The sequence below is a fragment of the Thamnophis sirtalis genome, unplaced genomic scaffold (genome assembly GCF_051295495.1).
Source record: "Thamnophis sirtalis isolate CommonGarterSnake01/CBP01778 unplaced genomic scaffold, rThaSir2_p1.2 scaffold_1, whole genome shotgun sequence".
NCBI classification, from domain to species: Eukaryota; Metazoa; Chordata; class Lepidosauria; order Squamata; family Natricidae; genus Thamnophis; species Thamnophis sirtalis.
The window spans coordinates 175195024-175216449 of NW_028261381.1; the positions used below are offsets into that span (position 1 = coordinate 175195024).

General features: G+C 47.1%; 1 protein-coding gene across 1 annotated transcript in view; it reads right to left on the reverse strand.

The window, feature by feature from the left end:
- Positions 1-1159: 1159 nt before the first annotated feature.
- LOC148049865 (uncharacterized) overlaps positions 1160-21426 on the reverse strand; it is a 30236-nt gene continuing 9969 nt past the window's right edge. Inside the window, exons 5-11 of the mRNA XM_087703370.1 lie at positions 18780-19032; positions 17310-17425; positions 15844-15951; positions 13589-13844; positions 6096-6268; positions 2309-2470; positions 1160-1782 (exon numbers count right to left, since the gene is read on the reverse strand). Coding sequence (XP_087559496.1) covers positions 1360-1782; positions 2309-2470; positions 6096-6268; positions 13589-13844; positions 15844-15951; positions 17310-17425; positions 18780-19032 — 1491 coding nt within the window. The 3' untranslated portion in view covers positions 1160-1359. The remainder of the gene's footprint in view (positions 1783-2308; positions 2471-6095; positions 6269-13588; positions 13845-15843; positions 15952-17309; positions 17426-18779; positions 19033-21426) is intronic.

A 21426-nucleotide genomic window follows, 5' to 3' on the forward strand; every position in this document is an offset into this window, starting at 1 on the left:
AAATTAAGAGGACTATGGAAAATACAGTGCCAAAGACTGCAGTATATAAGTTTGACAAATACATCAGGAAAACGCCCGCTTTAAAAGCAGAATATCTACAGTTGTGAACAGTTAGACAGAGGAACTCATGACCTCAAACGCGGTTGGGATTCTCCTTTGCTGGGTGTCTTCAAGCAAAGGCTGGACAGCCATCTTGAATTTGAATTCCTGCCTTGAGCAGGGGTCGAGACTGGATTCTCCCTTTGCACACCCTTGTGAGTGTCAAGTATAAGCAATCACAAGTGGTGGCCATCATCTACCAGAGCTTCAGGACAGCAAGGGTCAAGGACTTCAATGGGGGAGGGGGAGAGAACCATGTTTAGTCTGTCATCCAAGCCGTGACCCGTCAAAACCGCGTTCCACAAAAGCGCGGTCGACGAAATCGCCTATGTGACGTCATCACAACGCGACGAAAAAGATCGAAAAATTGAAATAAAAATTAAATTACAGCAAGCCGATTCACATAAAGGTAAGGGTTAGGTTAAGGGTTAGGGTTAGGGTTAGGTTAAGGGTTAGGGTTAGGTTTAGAGCATTAGCGTTACGTTTAGCGTTAGGTTAAGGGTTAGCGTTAGGTTTTTCATTAGGTTAAGGGTTAGGTTTAGGGTTAGGTTAAGGGTTAGGTTTAGGGTTAGGTTTAGGGTTAGGTTTAGGGTTAGGTTTAGGGTTAGGTTTAGGGTTAGGTTTGGGGGGGTTAGGGTAAGGTTTTTGCTTTATTTTTACATTTTTCGATCTTTTTCGTCACGCTGTGATGACGTCACATACGCGCTTTCGTCGACCGCGATTTTGTCGTCCGCGGTTTTGTGGTGGAACCCATCCAAGCAACGGCCACAGGACTTTCCCTGCTGTCCATAATCACCACCAGCCATGAGTTGGTAGAACATCTCCAACTCAGCTTGACTTGAAAGCCAGCAAGAGGCCAACTCTAGCTATTAGAGCAGTGCTCCTCAAGGCTCGTCAGCTTGAAGACGGGCGGGCTTCGACTCCCAGAATTCCCCAGGCTGTCTGGGGAATTCTGGGAGTCGAAGTCCACCCGTTCTTCAAGAGGACGAGCTTGAAGAACTCAGACGTTGAGCTGGAACCACTGTTTGAGGAGATCCTGAAGGAACGTGCAGATGCTTGCTGGTTTCCAAGGGTCTTTAATTGGAAACAATGCCTTGAAGCCCTCCTGCTGGCCCAGGGGGGGAGCTGGCCTACCTCACCCCAGCCCTACCAGACCTCCATCTCCCTCCCATGACTTCTGTGGTGGAACTGAAGCCCGCTAGCTCATCAGCCTTTTCAACGTTTGGCATCTGTGAGCGTAGGAGGGGGTGTCAAAGGAGGCTACAGTGGAGGTGGGGTTGGAGGAGGTGGGTAGGGAAAGAGCCGAGACCCTGCGCTCTCTGACTTGAGTTTTTGTTCAGAGGTGTTCCCTTCTCGTTGCCTGAGGACAGGATGACCCAGCAGTTCCTTGCCTGAGCGAGAAGACCCCGCATTCCTTCCCATGAATTCCAACAGCTCGTCCAGATTCTCCCGGGCCGTGGCTAATTTTTGCCGGCTTTGGAGAACGATGCTGTTGGGCAGATCTCTCAGGTTGGTGCTGGAGGACAGGTAGCCCTGCATCTCCTCCAGGTTTTCGTGGATCTGAGTCACCTTCTCCTGCAGGTGCGCCGGCAGCTCGGAGATGTGCGGCAGGAGGTTGTGGTAGGTGTGGTAGAGCTCCCGGGCCAGGTCACGGGTGAGAAGGAAAGCTTTCATCTCCAGTTGCTAAAAGCAAAAGAAAGAAAGAAAGAAAGGAATGGATCTCTAGCTTTGGGGCGTGAGATCTTTCAAATCAGTGTAGGAAGTTAGCACCCACCGCTCTCCTAGGAAAATGAGATATTTTAGGAAGTATTAAAAGGGCAGAATATTTCCCCTAAAATCCTGCTTCCTAGTGAATCTAAATCGTGCGGCACAGCTGATTGACACACAGCTGATTGTCGGAGTTACCGGTTCAGGTGAACCAGTAGCATTTTTTTTTACTACCAGTTTGGGCGAACCAGTAGCATTTTTTTACTACCGGTTTGGGCGAACAGGTCTGAACCTGTAGCATTTCACCCCTGATCTGAACCCTGTCTTATTCATGTGTCATCAAAATAAGAAGGAATCGAACTGCAAAATCTTGGATACCTGCTTAGCTTTTTTGCCTTTTGTTGGGTTATTCTTGTGCTCCACCGCCCCTCCCCCTCACCATCCCACCAATGGCCACTAATAAAACCTGGACCCACTTGGGTTTTCTGTTTTACCAAAATACCTCAGGCAGTAAAGAGATGGACTCTCTGATCGTTGACGATGTTGATAATGATGGCTGCATGTTGGGCAAACCCTGCGATGCATTCCATTGAGTCCACCAATTAGCCAAATGCTGCGGGACGTTGGACAAAGTGGCGCTCCCTGTAGTTTGAGCGTATTCCACCTACAAAGAGAGAAAGAAGCATTAGTACAGCTAGTCCTCGACTTAAAGCTAAAGGTTCCCCTCGCACATTTGTGCTACTCTTTCCCGACTCTAGGGGTGTATGTGCTCATCTCCGTTTCAAAGCCGAAGAGCCAGCGCTGTCCGAAGACGTCTCCGTGGTCATGTGGCCGGCATGACTCAACGCCAAAGGCGCAAGGAACACTGTTACCTTCCCACCAACGGCGGTCCCTATTTTTCTACTTGCATTTTTACATGCTTTCGAACTGCTAGGTTGGCAGAAGCTGGGACTAGTAACGGGAGCTCACTCCGTTGCGCGGCGCTAGGGGTTCGAACTGCTGAAGTGCCGACCTTTCTGATCGACAAGCTCTACAAGAAATTGTACCGTGTGTTAATAATGAAAATGCTTAGCCACTGAGCCACCCTATCCCTTAGTTGTAAGTCCTCGACTTACAACTATCCAAAGTGAGAAAGGAAGATTACTGATAATCCTCAACTTACAACAGTTAATTTAAGTGACTGTTCAAAGTTACATCGGCGCTGAACAATGTGTCTTGCGACCATTTTTCACAGTTACGATCTTTGTGGCATCCCCTTGATCACCTGATTAAAATTCAGACGCTTGGCAACTGGCTCATCTCGATGACGGTTTCAGTGTCCCAGGTTCAGGCAATCCACCTGTTACAACATTCTGACAAGCAAAGCAGAGGTGGGTTCCTACCAGTTCACACCTATTCAGTAGAACCGGTTCGTCAAATCTACCAAACCGGTTAGAAGAGGTTCCACCAGTGGATCCGGAAAGCAGGTCACATCTACAGAAGAGGTTCCCAAAAATTTTGAAACCCACCACTGACACACACACACACACTCACATAGAGAGAGAGAGAGAGAGAGAGAGAGAGAGAGAGAGAGAGAGAGAGAGAGAAAGGAAGAAAGAAAGAAAGAAAGAAAGAAAGAAAGAAAGAAAAAAGAAAGAAAAAGAGTGAGAGAGAGATGAAAGAAAAAAAGAAAAAAGGGACAGAGAGATAAAAGGAAGGAAAGAGAGAGAGAGAGAGAGAACACATGGCCGGCAAGCCACTCCCACCAGGTCACATGGCTGGCAAGCCACTCCCACAAAGGAGGCCACACCCACAGAGTACGTTCCAAAAATTTTTGAAACCCACCACTGAAGCAAAGTCAACTGGGAAGCCGGATTCACTTAACAACCATGTTACCAACTTAACTGAGATTCACTCCATAACCGCGACAAGAAAATTCACAAAATGGGGCAAAGTTCATTTAACAAATGTCTCAAGGTCGACTCAGCCTTCCATCCTTCCGAGGTGGGTGAAATGAGGACTTGGACTGTGGGGGCAAGTTGCTGACTCAATTTGCTAAAAAAAAATTGTAAACCATTTAGAGAGGGCTGAAAGCCCTATGAAGCGGTATATAAGTCTAATAAATAAATAAATAAATAAATTTACCAACAGAAATTCTGGGCTCAGTTGTGGTTGAAGTTGAAGATGATAACATAGGTGTTCCTTGACCTACAACCTCAATTGAGCCCAAGATTTCTGTTGCTAAGCAAGACAGTTTTTAAGTGGGTTACGCCCCTTGTTACAGTTGTTAAGTGAATCACTGCAGTTGGTAAATTAGTAACGTGGTTGGCTAAGTGGCTCTGGCTTCCCCTTTGACGTTGCTTGCCAGAAGGTCGCAAAAGGTGATGACGTGAACACCAAGACACTGCAACCATCATAAATATGAATCAGTTGCCAAGGGTATGAATTTTGATCACGGGATCACGGTGATGAACTGTTGTAAGTTGAGGACATCTGTAGGTTGGTGATGGACTTTGAAACAAGGATGGAGGACATACGATAGCAGAAAAATTTGGAATAAGGATGGAGAACATATGATGGCTGAAACCTTTGAAACAAGGATGGGGGTCATAGGGTAGTGGAGAACTTTGGAATAAGGATGGAGGACATATGATGGTAGAGAACTTTGAAACAGGGATGATGTCCTGACCCAGGCTTCCTTAAAAAGCATGAAGCATTGGTCCCGGCAAAACTCCTTTTATTTACACGATTGTGAATTCCTTTCATTCACAGGCTGCAAGGCTTGGCAAACAATCTTTCTGAGGAATATTTATCAACACGAACCTTATCTCGCTTGGAGAGCTGCCAAATAACTAATTTCCAAACACAGGGCAAGGCAAAACTTGGCACAGAGTCTCTTATAGTCACAAACAGAATTTTCCACTCTTGAAACGACCGAAGGAACGAATTCTTTCCTACAAAAGCCCCCTCCACATTCATTCCTCTTTTGTTTCTTATAGGAGGGGCAATCACCTCCAAGGTGTGGCTTTATTCCTAAGTCAACCCTGCTTTCTGAGTTGTTCTTGTCTTCTGGCAGCTCTGCACATGCGCACACTGGGAACAGGCTCCAGCTGTTCCTCTGCCTCACTGCTGTCTAGCTCCCTCTCTGCCTCCGATGCAGAGCCCTTGTCTGAGCTTTCCTCAGCCCCCAGGACTGGCCCATGTTCCTCCCCAACCTCCTCACTGCCTGCCAGCGGGCCACAACAGATGGAGGACATACGATATCAGAGAATTTTGGAATAAAGATGGAGGACATATGATGGCAGAAAACTTTGGAATAAGGATGGAGGACATACGATATCAGAGATCTTTGGAATAAGGATGGAGGACATACAATATTAGAGAACTTTGGAATAAGGATGGAGGACATACGATATGAGAGAACTTTGGAATAAGGATGGAGGACATACAATACCAAAGAACTTTGGAATAAGGATGGAGGACATACTATATCAGAGAACTTTGGAATAAGGATGGAGGACATACGATATCAGAGAACTTTGGAATAAGGATGGATGACGTATGATATCAGAGAACTGTGGAATAAGGATGGAGGACATACGATATCAGAGAACTTTGGAATAAGGATGGGGGACATACAATATCAGAGAACTTTGGAATAAGGATGGAGGACATACGATGGCAGAGAACTTTGGAATAAGGATGGAGGACATACGATGGCAGAGAACTTTGGAATAAGGATGGAGGACATACGATATCAGAGAACTTTGGAATAAGGATGGAGGACATACGATGGCAGAGAACTTTGGAATAAGGATGGAGGACATACGATATCAGAGAACTTTGGAATAAGGATGGCAGACATATGATGGCAGAAAACTTTGGAATAAGGATGGAGGACATACGATATCAGAGAACTTTGGAATAAGGATGGAGGACATATGATGGCAGAGAACTTTGGAATAAGGATGGAGGACATACAATATCAGAGAACTTCGGAATAAGAATGGATGGCCTGGGGCCGTTGACCTCTTGATTGAGGTCCGGCCCCTCTCTGATTGGGTGTATGTTGTGCTTTTTTAAACTTTGTTGTGTTTCATTGTTTTAATTCTTTTTAAATAGTTTTTCATTTCTGTAAGCCGTCCAGAGTCCTTCGGGATTGGGCAGCCTAGAAATTCAATAAATGAAATGAATGGAGTACGATATCAGAGAACTTTGGAATAAAGGATGCAGGGCATACAATATCAGAGAACTTTGAAACAGGGATGTGATGTTGGTGGCACTAGCATCTTCCAGCTCCTCACACCTACCATGTCCAAGATCTGATCAAGCAGTGAGAGATTCTTGTGTGTGTTCTGACGCGCTGCCTTGATTTGGTGCAACACAATTTTGAAGGCCCGATTCCTCAGCTGGGTCGAAAGCGTGTTGATCCTCATGAAACATCCTTCTTTGCAAAGGTCTTGCATTGCCGTGTCCACTTGCCCTAGGGTGGAGTTCGAAAGAGCTGAGAAAACACAATCACAATTCTCCTCGATATGGAAGCATCAAGGCCAATTTTGCCAACGGTTGAGGCCTTCGGTGTTTAAAAAGGATTTAGGCTGAACATCACAGTGCTGGGCAGTCACCTGATGTACTCAGGGGTGGGTTTCAGGCGGTTCGCGGTGGTCCCCGCGAACCGGTTGGTCGGCGAACCCGGAAGTAAGTAACTTCCGGGAACGCCGAAAGGTCCACCCGCCCGCCCGCGTTTCTTACCCGGTTTTGACGAGTTCTGCGCTTCCACGCATGCGCAGGACGCATACAGCGCCTGCGCGATCCTCCAGGAGCAGCTGGAGCATCGCACAGACGCTAGTACGCATGCATGCACTGCACGCGTGCACGAGGACGCCGCCGGCCCCGTTCCAACCGAACCGGTTGGAACGGGGCGAGAAACCCACCCCTGGATGTACTGTAATACCGCATTAGAGGTAGCCCCTCAGATAGGACCATAATGGAGCCTGCCCATTATGGTCGTGTGTTCTCTTGGTCATAAAAACAGGTTGGTTATGTGACTGATCCGATTTTAGGACCTTTTTTTTTGCAATGGTCATTAAGCGAATGTAGTGGATATTAAGCAGCCACAGCAGTTAGTAAGCAAGTGCCATGGTCATTAAGTGAAGCAATGATTCACTATGGGTGTAAGGTAAAGGAAAAGGTTCCCCTCGCACATATGTGCTAGTCGTTCCTGACTCTAGGGGGCGGTGCTCATCTCCGTTTCAAAGCCGAAGAGCCAGCGCTGTCCGAAGACGTCTCGGTGGTCACGTAGCCGGCATAAGACTCAACACTGAAGGCTCACGGGACGCTGTTCCCTTCCCACCAAAGGTGGTTCCTATTTTTCTACTTGCATTTTTAGGTGCTTTTAAACTGCTAGGTTGGCAGAAGCTGGGAGAAGGAACGGGAACTCACTCCATTACTAGGGATTCGGAGTGCTGAACTGCCGGCCTTTCTGATTGACAAACTCAGCGTCTTAGCCCCTGAGCCACCACATCTCCACTATGGGTGAGGCTTTGCCCAAAAACTGAAAATGTTGGTTTCCAGCAGAACTGTAATAAAACACACTCACATGACCATGGGAGGTTGCAAATGGCCATCGATGCAACCATATTGCTGAGTATCTAAAGTTAGGTCAGGTGACCATAGAGGGGACTTGACCATTGGAACTTTGAATCCTGGTTGTAGGTCCCCTTGTCAGCTACTATACTCCCTTACACTTGCTTGTGCTTCCCTACCATGTGGTGACAATCCAGAAAGGGAGGAGTTCACAGCAGGGCAGAGGTGGGTTCCTACCAGTTCGCACCTATTCGGTAGAACCGGTTCATCAAATCTACCGAACCGGTTAGAAGAGGTTCCACCAGTGGACCCGGAAAGCAGGCCACACCTACAGAAGAGGTTCCAAAATTTTTTGAAACCCACCACTGGTCCTTGGATAGGATTATTCTACACTATCATGCTCCTATTTATAAAACTCAGGGCCTCTGTGAAAGGTAAGGATGACTACTGCGTTGGTGGTGCAATCAGAACATTGCGTGTGTTGAAGTTGTTTTAACGCAAACCAAAGATGCCTTTTAAAAAACAAGTTTACATCATATCCTTATGCATGCCAGGGCTGTGTGAGAGGTAATTTAAGGTGGTTCTGACAAGTGTCGTCGGCATCTTCATATCCGGTCACATGGGCGGCAAGCCACTCCCACAAAGGAGACCACACCCACAGAGTAGGTTCGAACAGTTTTTGAAACCCACCACTGCAGCAGGGGAAAGGAATATCACAGTAGGGGAAAGCAAAAGTAACGGCATTCCCGGGATGCTGCTTCAAGGTCACCTGGCTGGGAATATGCAGGCAGCTGCATTATCAACCTACACTTGAACTGACCGTTCTGAAAACATCTTGCTTGAACCTGATTTTGGGAGGGGGATTGTCAGCAATGAGAGGCAGTTAAGGGAGGGAAAGGTTGAACTTAAGGGGTTCGGGCGTGTGATTCTCAGTTCTGGCTTTGCATTATTCCAAAAAACTTGACTTCTAATAAAAATACAACTTTCCTAATAAATGGAGTGAAGGATCATTTCTATTTAGAGGTTGAAGTGCTGGGAGGTATGACACTTCTTGTTTTTGTTGTGGTAACTTTGACTGCTAAGTGACTGGTCATAAGGTGAGGATTACCTATACGTGGGAATGACCTTGGAAGACTTGAAGAACTCCTTAAACACATGCTCTTTTTATTTTGTATCTGGAAAACAATTCAATTTGCTTGGAATTTTTTTACTAATAAATTGAGCAATAATTGTGGGACTTCAGTAATTCTCTATCCATTTATAAATATTGCCTTTGCCGGAAATACAGCTTTGTTTTTTAAAAAAATTAAATTAAATCTAGGAATAATCCTGAATCCCCTTAAGGAAAGGACAGAAACTTTTAAAAATATTTAAATAAACTTAACTGTATGCGTATATGTAAGTAGTTATGTGTAGATAGATAGATAATAAATGACATAGATAGATAGATAGATAGATAGATAGATAGATAGATAGATAGATAGATAGATAGATAGATAGATAGATGGTAGATATAAAGATAAGAAACTGTTAAAATATTTAAAATAAAATTAACTGTATGCCTATATGTAAGTAGTTATGTGTAGATAGAGAGATGATAAATGACAGATAGATAGATAAATAGATAGATGATAGATATAAAGATAAGAAACTGTTAAAATATTTAAAATAAAATTAACTATGTATATATGTAAGTAGTTATGTGTAGATAGAGATTTGATAGATGATAATAGATGATAGATGATTGATAGATGATTACAGATAGATAGATAGATAGATAGATAGATAGATAGATAGATAGATAGATAGATAGATAGATAGATAGATAGATGATAGAAGATATAAAGGTCAGAAACTGTTAAATATTTACAATAAAATTAACTGTATGGATATATAGGTAGTTATGTGTAGGTAGAGATTTGATAGATGATAATAGGTGATACATGATTGATAGGTGATGATAGGTGATGATAGATAGATAGATAGATAGATAGATAGATAGATAGATGATAGATAGATAGATAGATAGATAGATAGATAGATAGATAGATAGATAGATAGATAGATAGATAATAGATATAAAGGTCAGAAACTGTTAAATATTGACAATAAAATTAACTGTATGCATATATGTAGGTAGTTATGTGTAGATAGAGAGATGATAGATGATAATAGATGATAGATTATATATATATATATATATATATATATATATATATATATATATATATATATATATATATATGATAGATAGATAGATAGATAGATAGATAGATAGATAGATAGAGATAGATAGATAGATAGATAGATAGATAGATAGATAGATAGATAGATAGATATCAGAAACTTAAAATATTTAAAATAAAATTAACTGTGTGTTGGCAGATATGTATAGAGCTAGATGATGATGATGATGATAGACAGACAGACAGAGATGGATGCATGGATGGATAGATGGATGGATGCATGCATGGCTAGTTATCAGAAACTGTTAAAATATTTAAAATAAAATTGTGTGTGTGGATAGGTATGTGTAAAGATGGATGATAGACATACCGACATACAGACAAACAGAGATAGACGGATGATAGATGATGAATAGATGGTAGATGGAATGATAGATGATAAAAGATAGATCACAAACTGTTAAAATATTTAAAATAAAATGAACAATATGTGCGTATGTAGATAGATGTGTAGGTAGATGTAGAGATTGAGATGTTTTTGTTCCCAAGAGCGTTTTGTGGAAAATTGTGACTAGATTTGATCAGAGGTGGGTTGCTCCCGGTTAGGCCCGGTTCGGCCGAACTGGTAGTGGAATTCAGGCAGTGACGTGCGGTGAAGCTTATGGCTGGTGAGGCAAAAAGAAAGAACGTGGCTTTCGCCCGCACCCCTCCACAGCAGCTATGTCCGAAATAGAGGCGTCCTGCGCCCTGCAGCTATGTCCGACCCAGCTGCGGGGCGTGGGGCGCCTCTATGTCAGACAGAAGTGGTGAGGCGCTTTCTTTCGGCTTTTGCCCGCCCCGCCCGGCAAACACTTCCACCTTGCAGGCGCCGGAGCAACAGGCCACCAGGAGTACGTCCCGCCCGCAGCAGAAGAGCGCCAGTTCCTGCCCAGGCTGTTGCGAGAGCCGTGGAGGTGAAAGGCAAAGAGGGGTGGGGGGTGTTCCAAGAGGCCCCCTCCTCTTTTTGCACTCCACAAGCCAGGCCCGCAGCGGGAAGAGACTCAGCTCCGCTTCTATCGCCCCCCTCCACTCCAGAGAAGCCGGCCGCGGGCGAGTCTCCGCAGCCCCAGTTCCGTCTCCAAGTAGTCCCGGGAGGAAACGGGCCAGCCCCGCTTCCCTCACTGGACTTTCCGGGACGGAGGACCTGCATTCCGCTCCCACTTCTCGAGTGGCCAGTCTCGGCTCCCACCGCTTTCATTCAGAGCTCCGGCAGGCTCGCCGAGCAGGAGCCCAGACGAGGCTGGAGCGAGACCCGCGGAGGCGAAAGGCTGGCCACTTGGAGCTTGGAAGGGGGAGCAGAATGCGGGTCCTCTGCTCCCGGAAAGTCCGGGGAGGGAAGCGGGGCTGGCCCGTTTCCTCCTGGGGCTGCTTGGAGATGGAACCGGGGCTGCGGAGACTCACCCATGGCCGGCTTCTCTGGAGCGGGCGGGGGGGCGATAGAAGCGGAGCTGAGCCTCTTGCCGCTGCGGGCCTGGCTTGCGGAGTGCAAAAAGGGGAGGGGGCCTCTTGGAACTCCCCCCACCCCTCTTTGCCTTTTGCCTCAGCGGCTCTCGCTCCAGCCTCGTCCGGGCTCCTCATTTGAAGAAGTCAGCTTCTTTTTACCACTTTAAATATTGTTCAGGGAACTATTTCTGTTTCAACTGGTGAACCAAATAATACATACATGTTGCAGTGAATTTTGGGAAGTGTTCAAGAATAACTATAATTTTCTATAGGAAACTGGCCATTTCAAAATGATGTCCCATATTACTACACTTATATACTCGGTCAAACATCAAATATCACTTTATAGCTGCATATTATAGGGGATGGATGATTGGAATTTTGAATTCCTCCCCCCCCCTGCCCCCTTCCTCGGACCCACCTTTTCCAGCTGTGTCAGAGGATCATTTCAACTCTCTTCTTGTCCCCCATGATGAAAATGTAAAAAGAAAAAGGCAACTTAGGGAAGACCTGCTGCTCCCAGACCAGGAGGCAGAGAACCACGCGCCTCCTTTGCATAAGGAATTTTTCGCCTTTTAACCCTTGCTTAACTCTGAGCAAGGGTTAAAAGGCGAAAAATTCCTTATGCAAAGGAGGCCCGTAGTTCTCTCGCCTCCCCCTGCAGTTAGCACTAAGCAGAGTCATTCTGGTAGCAACTACCTTAGCCTTTTTCCTTTTAATTTTCCTTTTCTTTTCCTCATGACACAGGGGAGGCCCCATCTCCCCTGCCTCCAGGGACGTGCAGTCACTAGAGGCAGGGGAGGCGTGGCCTCACCAGTCATGAGGAAAAGGAAATAATTTTAAAGATTTTTTTAAAAAAATAATTAAAGCCAAGGTAGTTGCTACCAGATTCACAGTGACTTGGAACAGTGCTTAGTGTTAACTATAGGAGGAGGCCAGAGAAATAGGGGCCTCCTGTGCATCAGCAATTTTTCGCCTTTTAAGAGTTAAGCAAGGGTTAACAAGCAAAAAAATTTGTATGCAAAGGAGGCACGTGTTCTCTCGCCTCCTGTAAAGGGCATTTTTAGAGGCTTTTTAGAGTTCTCTGGGAGCAACTAGCTCAGTCTGACTCAGAGCTCTGGCCTTTCATGAGGACAGGCAGAAGCAGAGTTGAAATCGTCTCTGAAACAGCTGGAAAAGGTGCGTGTGTGGGGAGGGGGGAGGAATTCAAAAAGTTTGATCGGAAGGCAGCAGGGGAAGGGGGGGTTATGGCAGAAGAGCTGCTTTCAAGCCTTTGGAAAATATATCCAATCCAACTTCTTTGTTTGTGTTTGTTTGAGAGTGAGTGAGTGAGAGAAGGATCCAATTTCTCTGTGTGCATGTGTCTGTTTGAGAGAGGGGGAAGGGAGGGGGGAAGGAGGGGGAGGGAGAAGAAAAAGAATGGGAAAACTTATTTTGCAAAGGGGAAAAATGCTGTCGCTTTAAATCGGAACTGAGCATGCCTGGCTGTGGAATTCTGGGAGTTGAAGTCCACAAGTCTAAAAAGCTGCCTCACCAGCCATAAAGCTGACTGCACGTCACTGCCTGCCTCCCCTGACCGCATGTCTCTGAATTCAGGCCTGGGTCGCAGAACTGGCAGCGACCCAGGCCTGTCATGCCCCCAAACCGGTTCCTTCACCGCTGCTAGGCTGCCGCCATTTTGGTTTTTAGTGACTGCGTGTGCGCAGTTCACTGTAAATTGTTCTGCACATTGAATGGCACCGGCACAGGTTACAAACTGGTAGTAAACCCGGCAGCAAATCCGGCACCCCTGGATTTGACCGATTCTCAAACTGTTGCCAGCTCTTTCCTTACCTCTGTAACAAATTGGAAATATTTGGAAATGTATCTCCTGCCCAGAACATGGCGAACCTTTGAAGGAAACATCTCAGAGACTTAGAGAGATAGCAAGGAGGATCTTCCTCAGACTTTTTGATGAAGAGTTGCTTCAGGTCTGAACCTAAGTAGAATACCCACAAATTGTCCTCCACCATGACATGTGTCCATCGGATGCCACCCTTATGAGGTTCTTCACTAATGACTTATCTAGGAGAGCTTCCAAAGAATTGGCCGAAACCTACTCCTGAAGCTCCAAAACAACTGGAAACATCTGTCAAGGAGCTAACCTACCCCCTCTAGGAAGCCCCAGTCAAGATTACCCGTAATGCTAAGAAAGGGTTTTGAAAAGCGATGAAGGTTGGAGGAGAAACAAGAATTAGGAGATGCGCCACGAGAGGAATCTTTAGCTTCAACTAGCACACGGATCGGCAACCTTAAACAGTCAAAGAGCCACAAAGGTCCTAACCGGAAGCCTCCCGTTCAATTCTAGAGCCGACCAGAAGTCCGGTTCCCCCACCATAGAGTCTCCTCCTAGTGCAGCGTCCTTTTTCCTCTACCCTGTCCTAACCAAAAGCCCTATCAATTGTGGAGCCGACCAGCAACAGGGAGCCGCAGCAGAGGAATGAAAGAGCCACATGCGGCTCCGGAGCCGCAGGTTTCTGACCCCTGAACTAGCTTGAGCCGTTTCTCACCCTTTTTAGACTCTGGTATTGGAAGGTAATAATTCATCCATTCCTCAGATTTACTTAGCGCCCGCTCGATGGTGTTCGCAAAGACCTGTCCGACGGGCGATACCACGAACGAGCTGAGGCTGGTGGCCATAGCTGAAGCAGTTTCGTTCCCATACGGCATGAAGAGAGAAGACGTGCCTTCGCTGGTAGCTTTGTCCTTTCCTCGTTGAGATAAAAGTCTCCCCTTGTGGGTCACCAGAATGCTCTCTGGTTCTTCCTTTTTTGGGCCAGTAAGATAGACAGCAGGAACAGGGAGAAGAGACATGAAAAAAGGGGTTCAGTAGGTTGCCCTTTTTTTGGCCATGGTCCTTAAGTGAATCCATCTTGTGGAGTGGTATGGTGGCCTAGGGGTGGAGCTCTCACCTCACAATCAGGAGGCTGCGAGTTCAATCCCAGATAGAGCTATTCGGCAGATATTTTTCTCTCTCTGGGCACAATGAGAATATATCTGCCAAACAAAACTCCGCATTGGCGCCAGGAAGGGCATCGGGCCAGTAAACACTCTGCTAGCTCCAGTCAGTTTACCAGGCTCCACCCCGCAACGGATTATGGGATCATTAAAAAAATGATGGTGGTGATGATGATAATAAGCGAATCCATCTTCCCCCACTGACTTTGCTTTTCACAAGTATCAGATCACAAGTATTCAGAAGTCCTTGATTTATAACTGTTCATTTATAGTGACTGTTCTAAGTTACCACGGCACTGAAAAAGGTGACTTGTGATCTTTTTTTCACTGTTACGATCTTTGCAGCTTTCCCATGGTCACGTGACCAAAATTCAGATGCTTGGCAACTGACCCATATTTATGACGGTTGCAATGTCCCAGCGCCACATCCGTGATCCCCTTTTGCGACCCTCTGATAAACAGAGTCAATGGGGAACCCAAACTGCACGGATTCATTTAATAATTAAGGCAAAAAAGGTCGAATTATGGGGCAAAACCCACTTAACAAATGTCTCACTTAACAACAGAAATTTCGGGCTCAATGTTGGTCGTACGTTGAGGACTACCTGTATTCAGATCACAAATGGCGATCCTGCCAGGAGGTTTCAGCCATCCTAAATACACACACCAGTTGCCAAGCGTCCAAATTCGGTGAGGATCTTGCAAGGATTGTAAATATGAAGACCAGTTGTAAGTCACTTTTTTTCAAACAATTGCTAAATACCGTATTTTTTGGAGTATAAGACACACCTTTCCCTCCCTAAAAGAGCATGGAAATGTTGGTGCATCTTATACACCGAATACAGCCATTTTTGGCCTTCGGAAGCCTCACCCCCGTATCCAATTTTTGCAAAATATGGGTGAAAAACAGGCCATTTTTCACAAAAATGGAGGTGTTTTTCCCTTCCTCCAGCCCCCAGGAGCACTCTGGAGGCTTCAGCAGGGCTGGGGGAAGGCTAAAATGCCCCAATTTTTGTGAAAAATGGCCTATTTTCCACCTGTTTTTCATAAAAATAGGGGCATTTTTGCCTTCCCCCAGCCCCGCTGAAGACTGCAGAGTGCTCCTGGGGGGCCGGGGAGGACCAAAACTTTTTTTTTCTTACTTACCTCTTCAAAATCTTGGTGCGTCTTATACCCTGGTGTGTCTTATACTCCGAAAAATACGATAGCCATAAGTTGAGGACTAACTGCATACCTTGGTTATTCCAGACTACAGTTCTGTAGTCTGATATTAAACATAGTATCGGATAGCTAGTAGAATCAGAAAGATAATAGCGCTGAAGAAAATGCAGTTCGCCCTCGACTTACGACCACAAGTGAGCCCAACCTTTCTTTTGCTAAGTGGGACAGTGCCCCATTTTACAACCTGTCTTGCCACTGTTGTCAAGTGAATCACTGCAGTTGTTAAGTTAATAACATGGTTGTTAAGTGAATCTGGCTTCCCCCATTGACTTTGCTTGTCGCAAAAGGGGATCGCATGACTCCGGGACACTGCAACCGTCATAACTATGAGTCAGTTGCCCAGTGTACAAATTTTAATCGTGCGACCATGGGGGATGCGGTAATGGTCGTAGGTGTGTGAAAAACAGTTGTTGCTCAATTTTTTTCAGCGCCGTCGTAACTTCGAACCATCACCAAACGAATGGTCGTAAGTCGAGGACTACCTGTATGTTGTCAGGATGGGAACATAGGGTAGTCCATTCCTAAGGACTTTACTCGGGCGCAGTTGTGGGAAACGAGCCTGAAAATGCGAATAAGCGGGTTCTACCTTCATTTCGGTTTGAGTTGGGACTTCCGTCTGTGGGTGATGCATCGCCACGATTTCTTGTATGATATTATGAAGACCCTTTGGGACCATCTCAAGGACGGGTTTGGTCTGAGGATGGAGAAGACAAAGAAGCCTGACAATGGTCCTAATAAATGACTAATTTTCCTTTGAAGTTTGGTCCGAGACTCATGAATCAATTACGGCATTTTGAGGAAACCTGACAAAGTCACTTTCTTAAACAACCAGGTTGTTGTTGAGTGTGAATCAGTGGTGGGTTCCTACCGGTTCGGCCCGGTTCGGCCAAACCGGTAGTGGTTTGGCGGCTGGAACCAGCAGCAACCCAGGCCTGACACGTCCCTGAACCGATTCTCCGGGTGGCGCCATAGGCACCGCCATCTTGTCTTTTTTGCTTCTGCCCATGCGCAGAGCAATTTTGTATTGCCCTGCGTAGATGCGCATGTGGAAACCAGCAGTAGTGACTGCCGGAACCCACCCCTGGTGTGAATGTTGCTTTTCAAGAGAGTTTTCATTTCTTTCACCTGCTATTTACTTTTTTAAGATGCGGGTGGTCCAATCCAGATCTTTCTATGTTTGACCCAGTTGGAGTAGAACCCCGTGACTTCTATCCAGTCATGTAGAACGGAGTTCCCCAAGCTCTCTGGGTTGGTGGCCCGGAGCAGGGGGAGGGGAGAAAGAGGAATGATTTTGTAGGCGGGGCAAATGTTTGCGGCGACGCGAGCGTGAGTGGGGCTGCAAGCAACCGCATCGAGGCTCTTGCGAGTGCGACCATGGGCACCCATGAGAAAGCTCACACGAGTGGGGTCACGGGACCCATGACGAGGCTCACGCAAGTGGGGCCACGGGGCATCTGAGATGAGGTTCGTATGAGTGGGCCCACAGGCGCCTGCCGTGATGCCTCCGTGAGTGGGACCACGGGCACCCATGATGAGGCTCACGCGAGTGCGGCCACAGGTGCCCACGATGAGGCTCGCACATGTGGGGCCATGGCCACCTGTCACGAGGCTCGCGTGTGCCTTTGTGGAAGCACGCATTGGCTGGCCACTCCCTTGGCTCGGTGGCAACTAGCCAGGTTGGGGGCCCTCTGATGTAGAAGACTGGATAGTGGGGTTCAGAAGATGAGAGAAGAAAAATGGATGGAAATGACCGGATTTTAGAGGACCGTGAAGGCGATATCCATAATGGGATTCGCCAGTGGACTAGGCTGCCTTCAAAGACGGTAGGCGCTACTTGTCTGGAGGTGTTTCAACCGATGCTGGCGGCCATCTGCTTGGGATTGTGGAGTCACGGATTCCTGGGATCCGAGCTGGATGAGCTCAGAGATCCCAGATCCCCAACCCTTCCTTCCCATGATTCTGTGAGAACATAATCCAATAATAAAGGGCTTCCAGATGATCTCCAAGCCCAGCTCATGAGCCTGGATTTCTCAAAGGGAAGGAACACCATACCCTCTCATACAGTATATGAAAGACCGAGCCTTCCTCGAAACATGGGAATTTTAGTTTCTTTGGCTCCTGCGGAGGAGGAGATACTAAGACAGGTAGAATCTTCTCCGGAACAGATCCTGAAAAAAAAAAGAGAGAGAAAAGAATCCTTCTCAACTAGCTGGTCCTCCTCATGACGGGAACTAATCAAGGAGAGAAGAAATCTATGAAATATCCTGATGGTGGCAACAATTAATCAGTGGAACGGCTTCCCTTACAGAGGGAGAGACAGCCTAAATAGTATAGGGCAGGGGTGTCAAACTCAAGGCCTGCGGGCCGGATCCAGCCCACTGGTCTGCTCTGGAAACATCCAAGGACCAGCCTGTGGTGCCTCTGCCAGCAAAAATGGAGCTTGGGAGGACCACCTGGTGTGTCTGTTTTAGGCCGTGATGGCCCCCTGCAGCCCTCAGCCAGTGAAAGTGGAGCTCGGAGGGCTGCATAGGGCTCTCCCGGGCTCCATTTTCACTGGCAGAGGGCTGTAAGAGGCCATCACGTTCGAAAATGGAGCTTTGATGAGTGACATCGAGCTGGCCACGCCCCCCGCCCGTGGCACTCACCCCCGAGGTCAAACTCAGCCTGACGTGGCCCTCAATGAAATCGAGTTTGACATAGCAATAGCAATAGCAATAGCAGTAGACTTATATACCGCTTCATAGGCCTTTCAGGCCTCTCTAAGCGGTTTACAGAGAGTCAGCATATTGCCCCCAACAATCTGGGTCCTCATTTTACCCACCTCGGAAGGATGGAAGGCTGAGTCAACCCTGAGCCGGTGAGATTTGAACCGCTGAACTGCTGATCTAGCAGTAGCCTGCAGTGCTGCATTTAACCACTGCGCCATCCTTGGTATAGGGTTTCCTGTTGTGGCCCGCCAACCGCCAGCAGAGCTGGCAACAGATTCGGACAGTGAGGAGGTTGGGGAGGAACATGGGCCAGTCCTGGAGTCTGGGGAAGGCTCTGAGGAGATCAGTGGGGCAGAAGAACAGCTGGAGCCTGTTCCCAGTGTGCGCATGCGCAGGGTTGCCAGGCGAAGGGAACAGCTAAAGAACAGGGGTCGACTTGGTAGGAAGGCCACTGGTGGACGATGAATGGCCCCTCCCAGAAGGAATAAAAGAGGAGCGAAAGGGGAGTGGAGATTGCTGGAGACAATTATTTCGCTTAATTGGTTCGTGACTCTCAGAGGCTCCTTGCCAAGTTCTGCAGAAATCGTGCAGGCAGCTCTCCAAGCCAGATAAGGTCTGTGACCATAAATCCTCCCTTGAAAGACTTTGCTGGATGTGAAGGAGCAGAATTCACAGGAAATGAATAAAAGGGTTTTTTTTGTCGGGACCAGGAATTTGCTCGGGAAGCCTGGGTCAGAACATTTCCTGCCTGAGCAAGGGGTTGGACTAGGAGACCTCCAAGGCCCCTTCCAATTCAATGGCAGTCAACGCTTACGTGAAGCTTCAGAAGGTGGTGGCAAGATGGCTAAAGCTTCACACTTTGGCGGAGTACGGGGCGGTGAGAGATCCCTCTCCACAGCTTTGGGTTCCTGAAGAGCTTTCCGCTCTTCTTTAACTTGTTCGGTGGAGCCCGATTCAAGCAAGATAATTATGGGTCCAGTTGGTGTGCATAAGGTGTCCAACGTCCTCTTAGATAACACCTCACATGGCTTCTCTTCAGGTTGAACCGCCTGGATTACTTGTTCTTCCTACAATGGTGGATGCAAAAAAGTGAGAACAGTTATGAGGAACACCATCAGTGGTGGGATTAAAAAAAACTTTGCTATCAGTTCTGTGGGTGTGGCTGGGGAATGATGCTGCAAAATCCCCATTCCAGGGGAAGGATACTGTGAAATCTACATTCTCTCCCCACTCCTGGGGGAAGGATACTGCAAAATCTCCATTTCCACCCTATTCCAGGGAAAGGATACTGCAAAATCTCTATTCCCTCCTCACTCCAGGAGGAAGGATACTGTAAAATCCCTATTCCCTCCCCGCTCCAGGGGGAAGGATACTGCAAAATCTCCATTCTCTCCCCACTCCTGGGGGAAAGATACTGCAAAATCTCCATTCTCTCCCCACTCCTGGGGGAAAGATACTGCAAAATCTCTATTCCCTCCTCACTCCAGGGGAAGGATACTGCAAAATCTCCATTTCCACCCAATACCAGGGGAAGGATATTGCAAAATCTCCATTGTCTCCCCACTCCTGGGGGAAGGATACTGCAAAATCCCCATTCCCTCCCCACTTCAGGGAAAGGATACTGCAAAATCTCTATTCCCTCCTCACTCCAGGGGAAGGATACTGCAAAATCTCTATTCCCCCCACCACTCCAGGGGGAAGGATACTGCAAAATCTCTATTCCCTCCTCACTCCAGGGGAAGGATACTGCAAAATCTCTATTCCCTCCTCACTCCAGGGGAAGGATACTGCAAAATCCCCATCCCCTCCCAACTCCTGGGGGAAGGATACTGCAAAATCCCCACTCCCTCCCCACTCCTGGGGGAAGGATACTGCAAAATCCCCATTCCCACCCCACTCCTGGGGGAAGGATACTGCAAAATCTCCATTCTCACCCCACTCCTGGGGGAAGGATACTGCGAAATCTACATTCCCTCCCCACTCCTGGGGGAAGGATACTGCAAAATCTCAATTTCCACACTATTCCAGGGAAAGGATACTGCAAAATCTCTATTCCCTCCTCACTCCAGGGGGAAGGATACTGTAAAATCCCTATTCCCTCCCCGCTCCAGGGGGAAGGATACTGCAAAATCTCCATTCTCTCCCCACTCCTGGGGGAAGGATACTGTAAAATCCCCATTCCCTCACCACTCCTTGGGGAAGGATACTGCAATATCTCCATTTCCACCCAATTCCAGGGGAAGGATACTGCAAAATCTCCATTTCTACCCTATTCCAGGGGAAGGATACTGCAAAATCTCCATTCCCTCCTCACTCCAGGGGAAGGATACTGCAAAATCTCCATTCCCCCCTCCACTCAAGGGGGAAGGATACTGCAAAATCTCCATTTCCACCCAATTCCAGGGGAAGGATACTGCAAAATCTCCATTCCCTCCTCACTCCAGGGGAAGGATACTGCAAAATCTCCATTCCCCCCTCCACTCAAGGGGGAAGGATACTGCAAAATCTCCAATCCCTCCCCACTTCGGGGGAAGGATACTGCAAAATCTCCATTTCTACCCTATTCCAGGGGAAGGATACTGCAAAATCTCCATTCCCCCCTCCACTCAAGGGGGAAGGATACTGCAAAATCTCCAATCCCTCCCCACTTCTGGGGGAAGGATACTGCAATATCTCCATTTCCACCCAATTCCAGGGGAAGGATACTGCAAAATCTCCATTCCCTCCTCACTCCAGGGGAAGGATACTGCAAAAATCCCATTCCTTCCTCACTCCTAGGGGAAGGATATTACAAAATTCCCATTTCCTCACTACTCCAGGGGAAGGATACCGTAAAATCCCCATTCCCCCCCACTTCAGGGAAAGGATACTGTAAAATCCCTATTCCCTCCCCACCCCACTAACCTGCTTGCCAGCTCCGTTCTGTGCAGGGCAACAAAAGAAGACCCAGCTGATCAGCTGGGACTTGGGAGGCAGTGAAAAATGGGGGCAGAGCCAACCAGAGGTGGTATTTGCCGGCTTCCCGAACTACTCAAAATATATGTCAGAATTGGCTGAATACCACCTCTGGATGCCATCCATTTTGCGCTAGCTGGAATGTCAGATCAAATAAACATAAATAAAAAATGTGGCGACATATTTTATGAAGGATAAAAATTGTACGGGAAATCTCTTATCTTTCTTCACAACGTATGAAGAACGGCTGCAAAAACTGGGCATGTCTAATTTAATGCAAAGAAGGACTGGGGGGGGGGGGGGACATGATGGCCAGTCTTTCAGTATTTGAAAGCCGCCACAAAGAAGAGGGAGTCAAACTATTCTCCAAAGCACCAGAAGAACCAATGGATGGAAACTAATCAAGGAGAGAAGCAACCTGGAATTAAGGAGAAACTTTCTAGCAATGAGAACAATTAATCAATGGAACGGCTTGCCTCCAGAAGTTGTGGGGTGTTTCCATCACT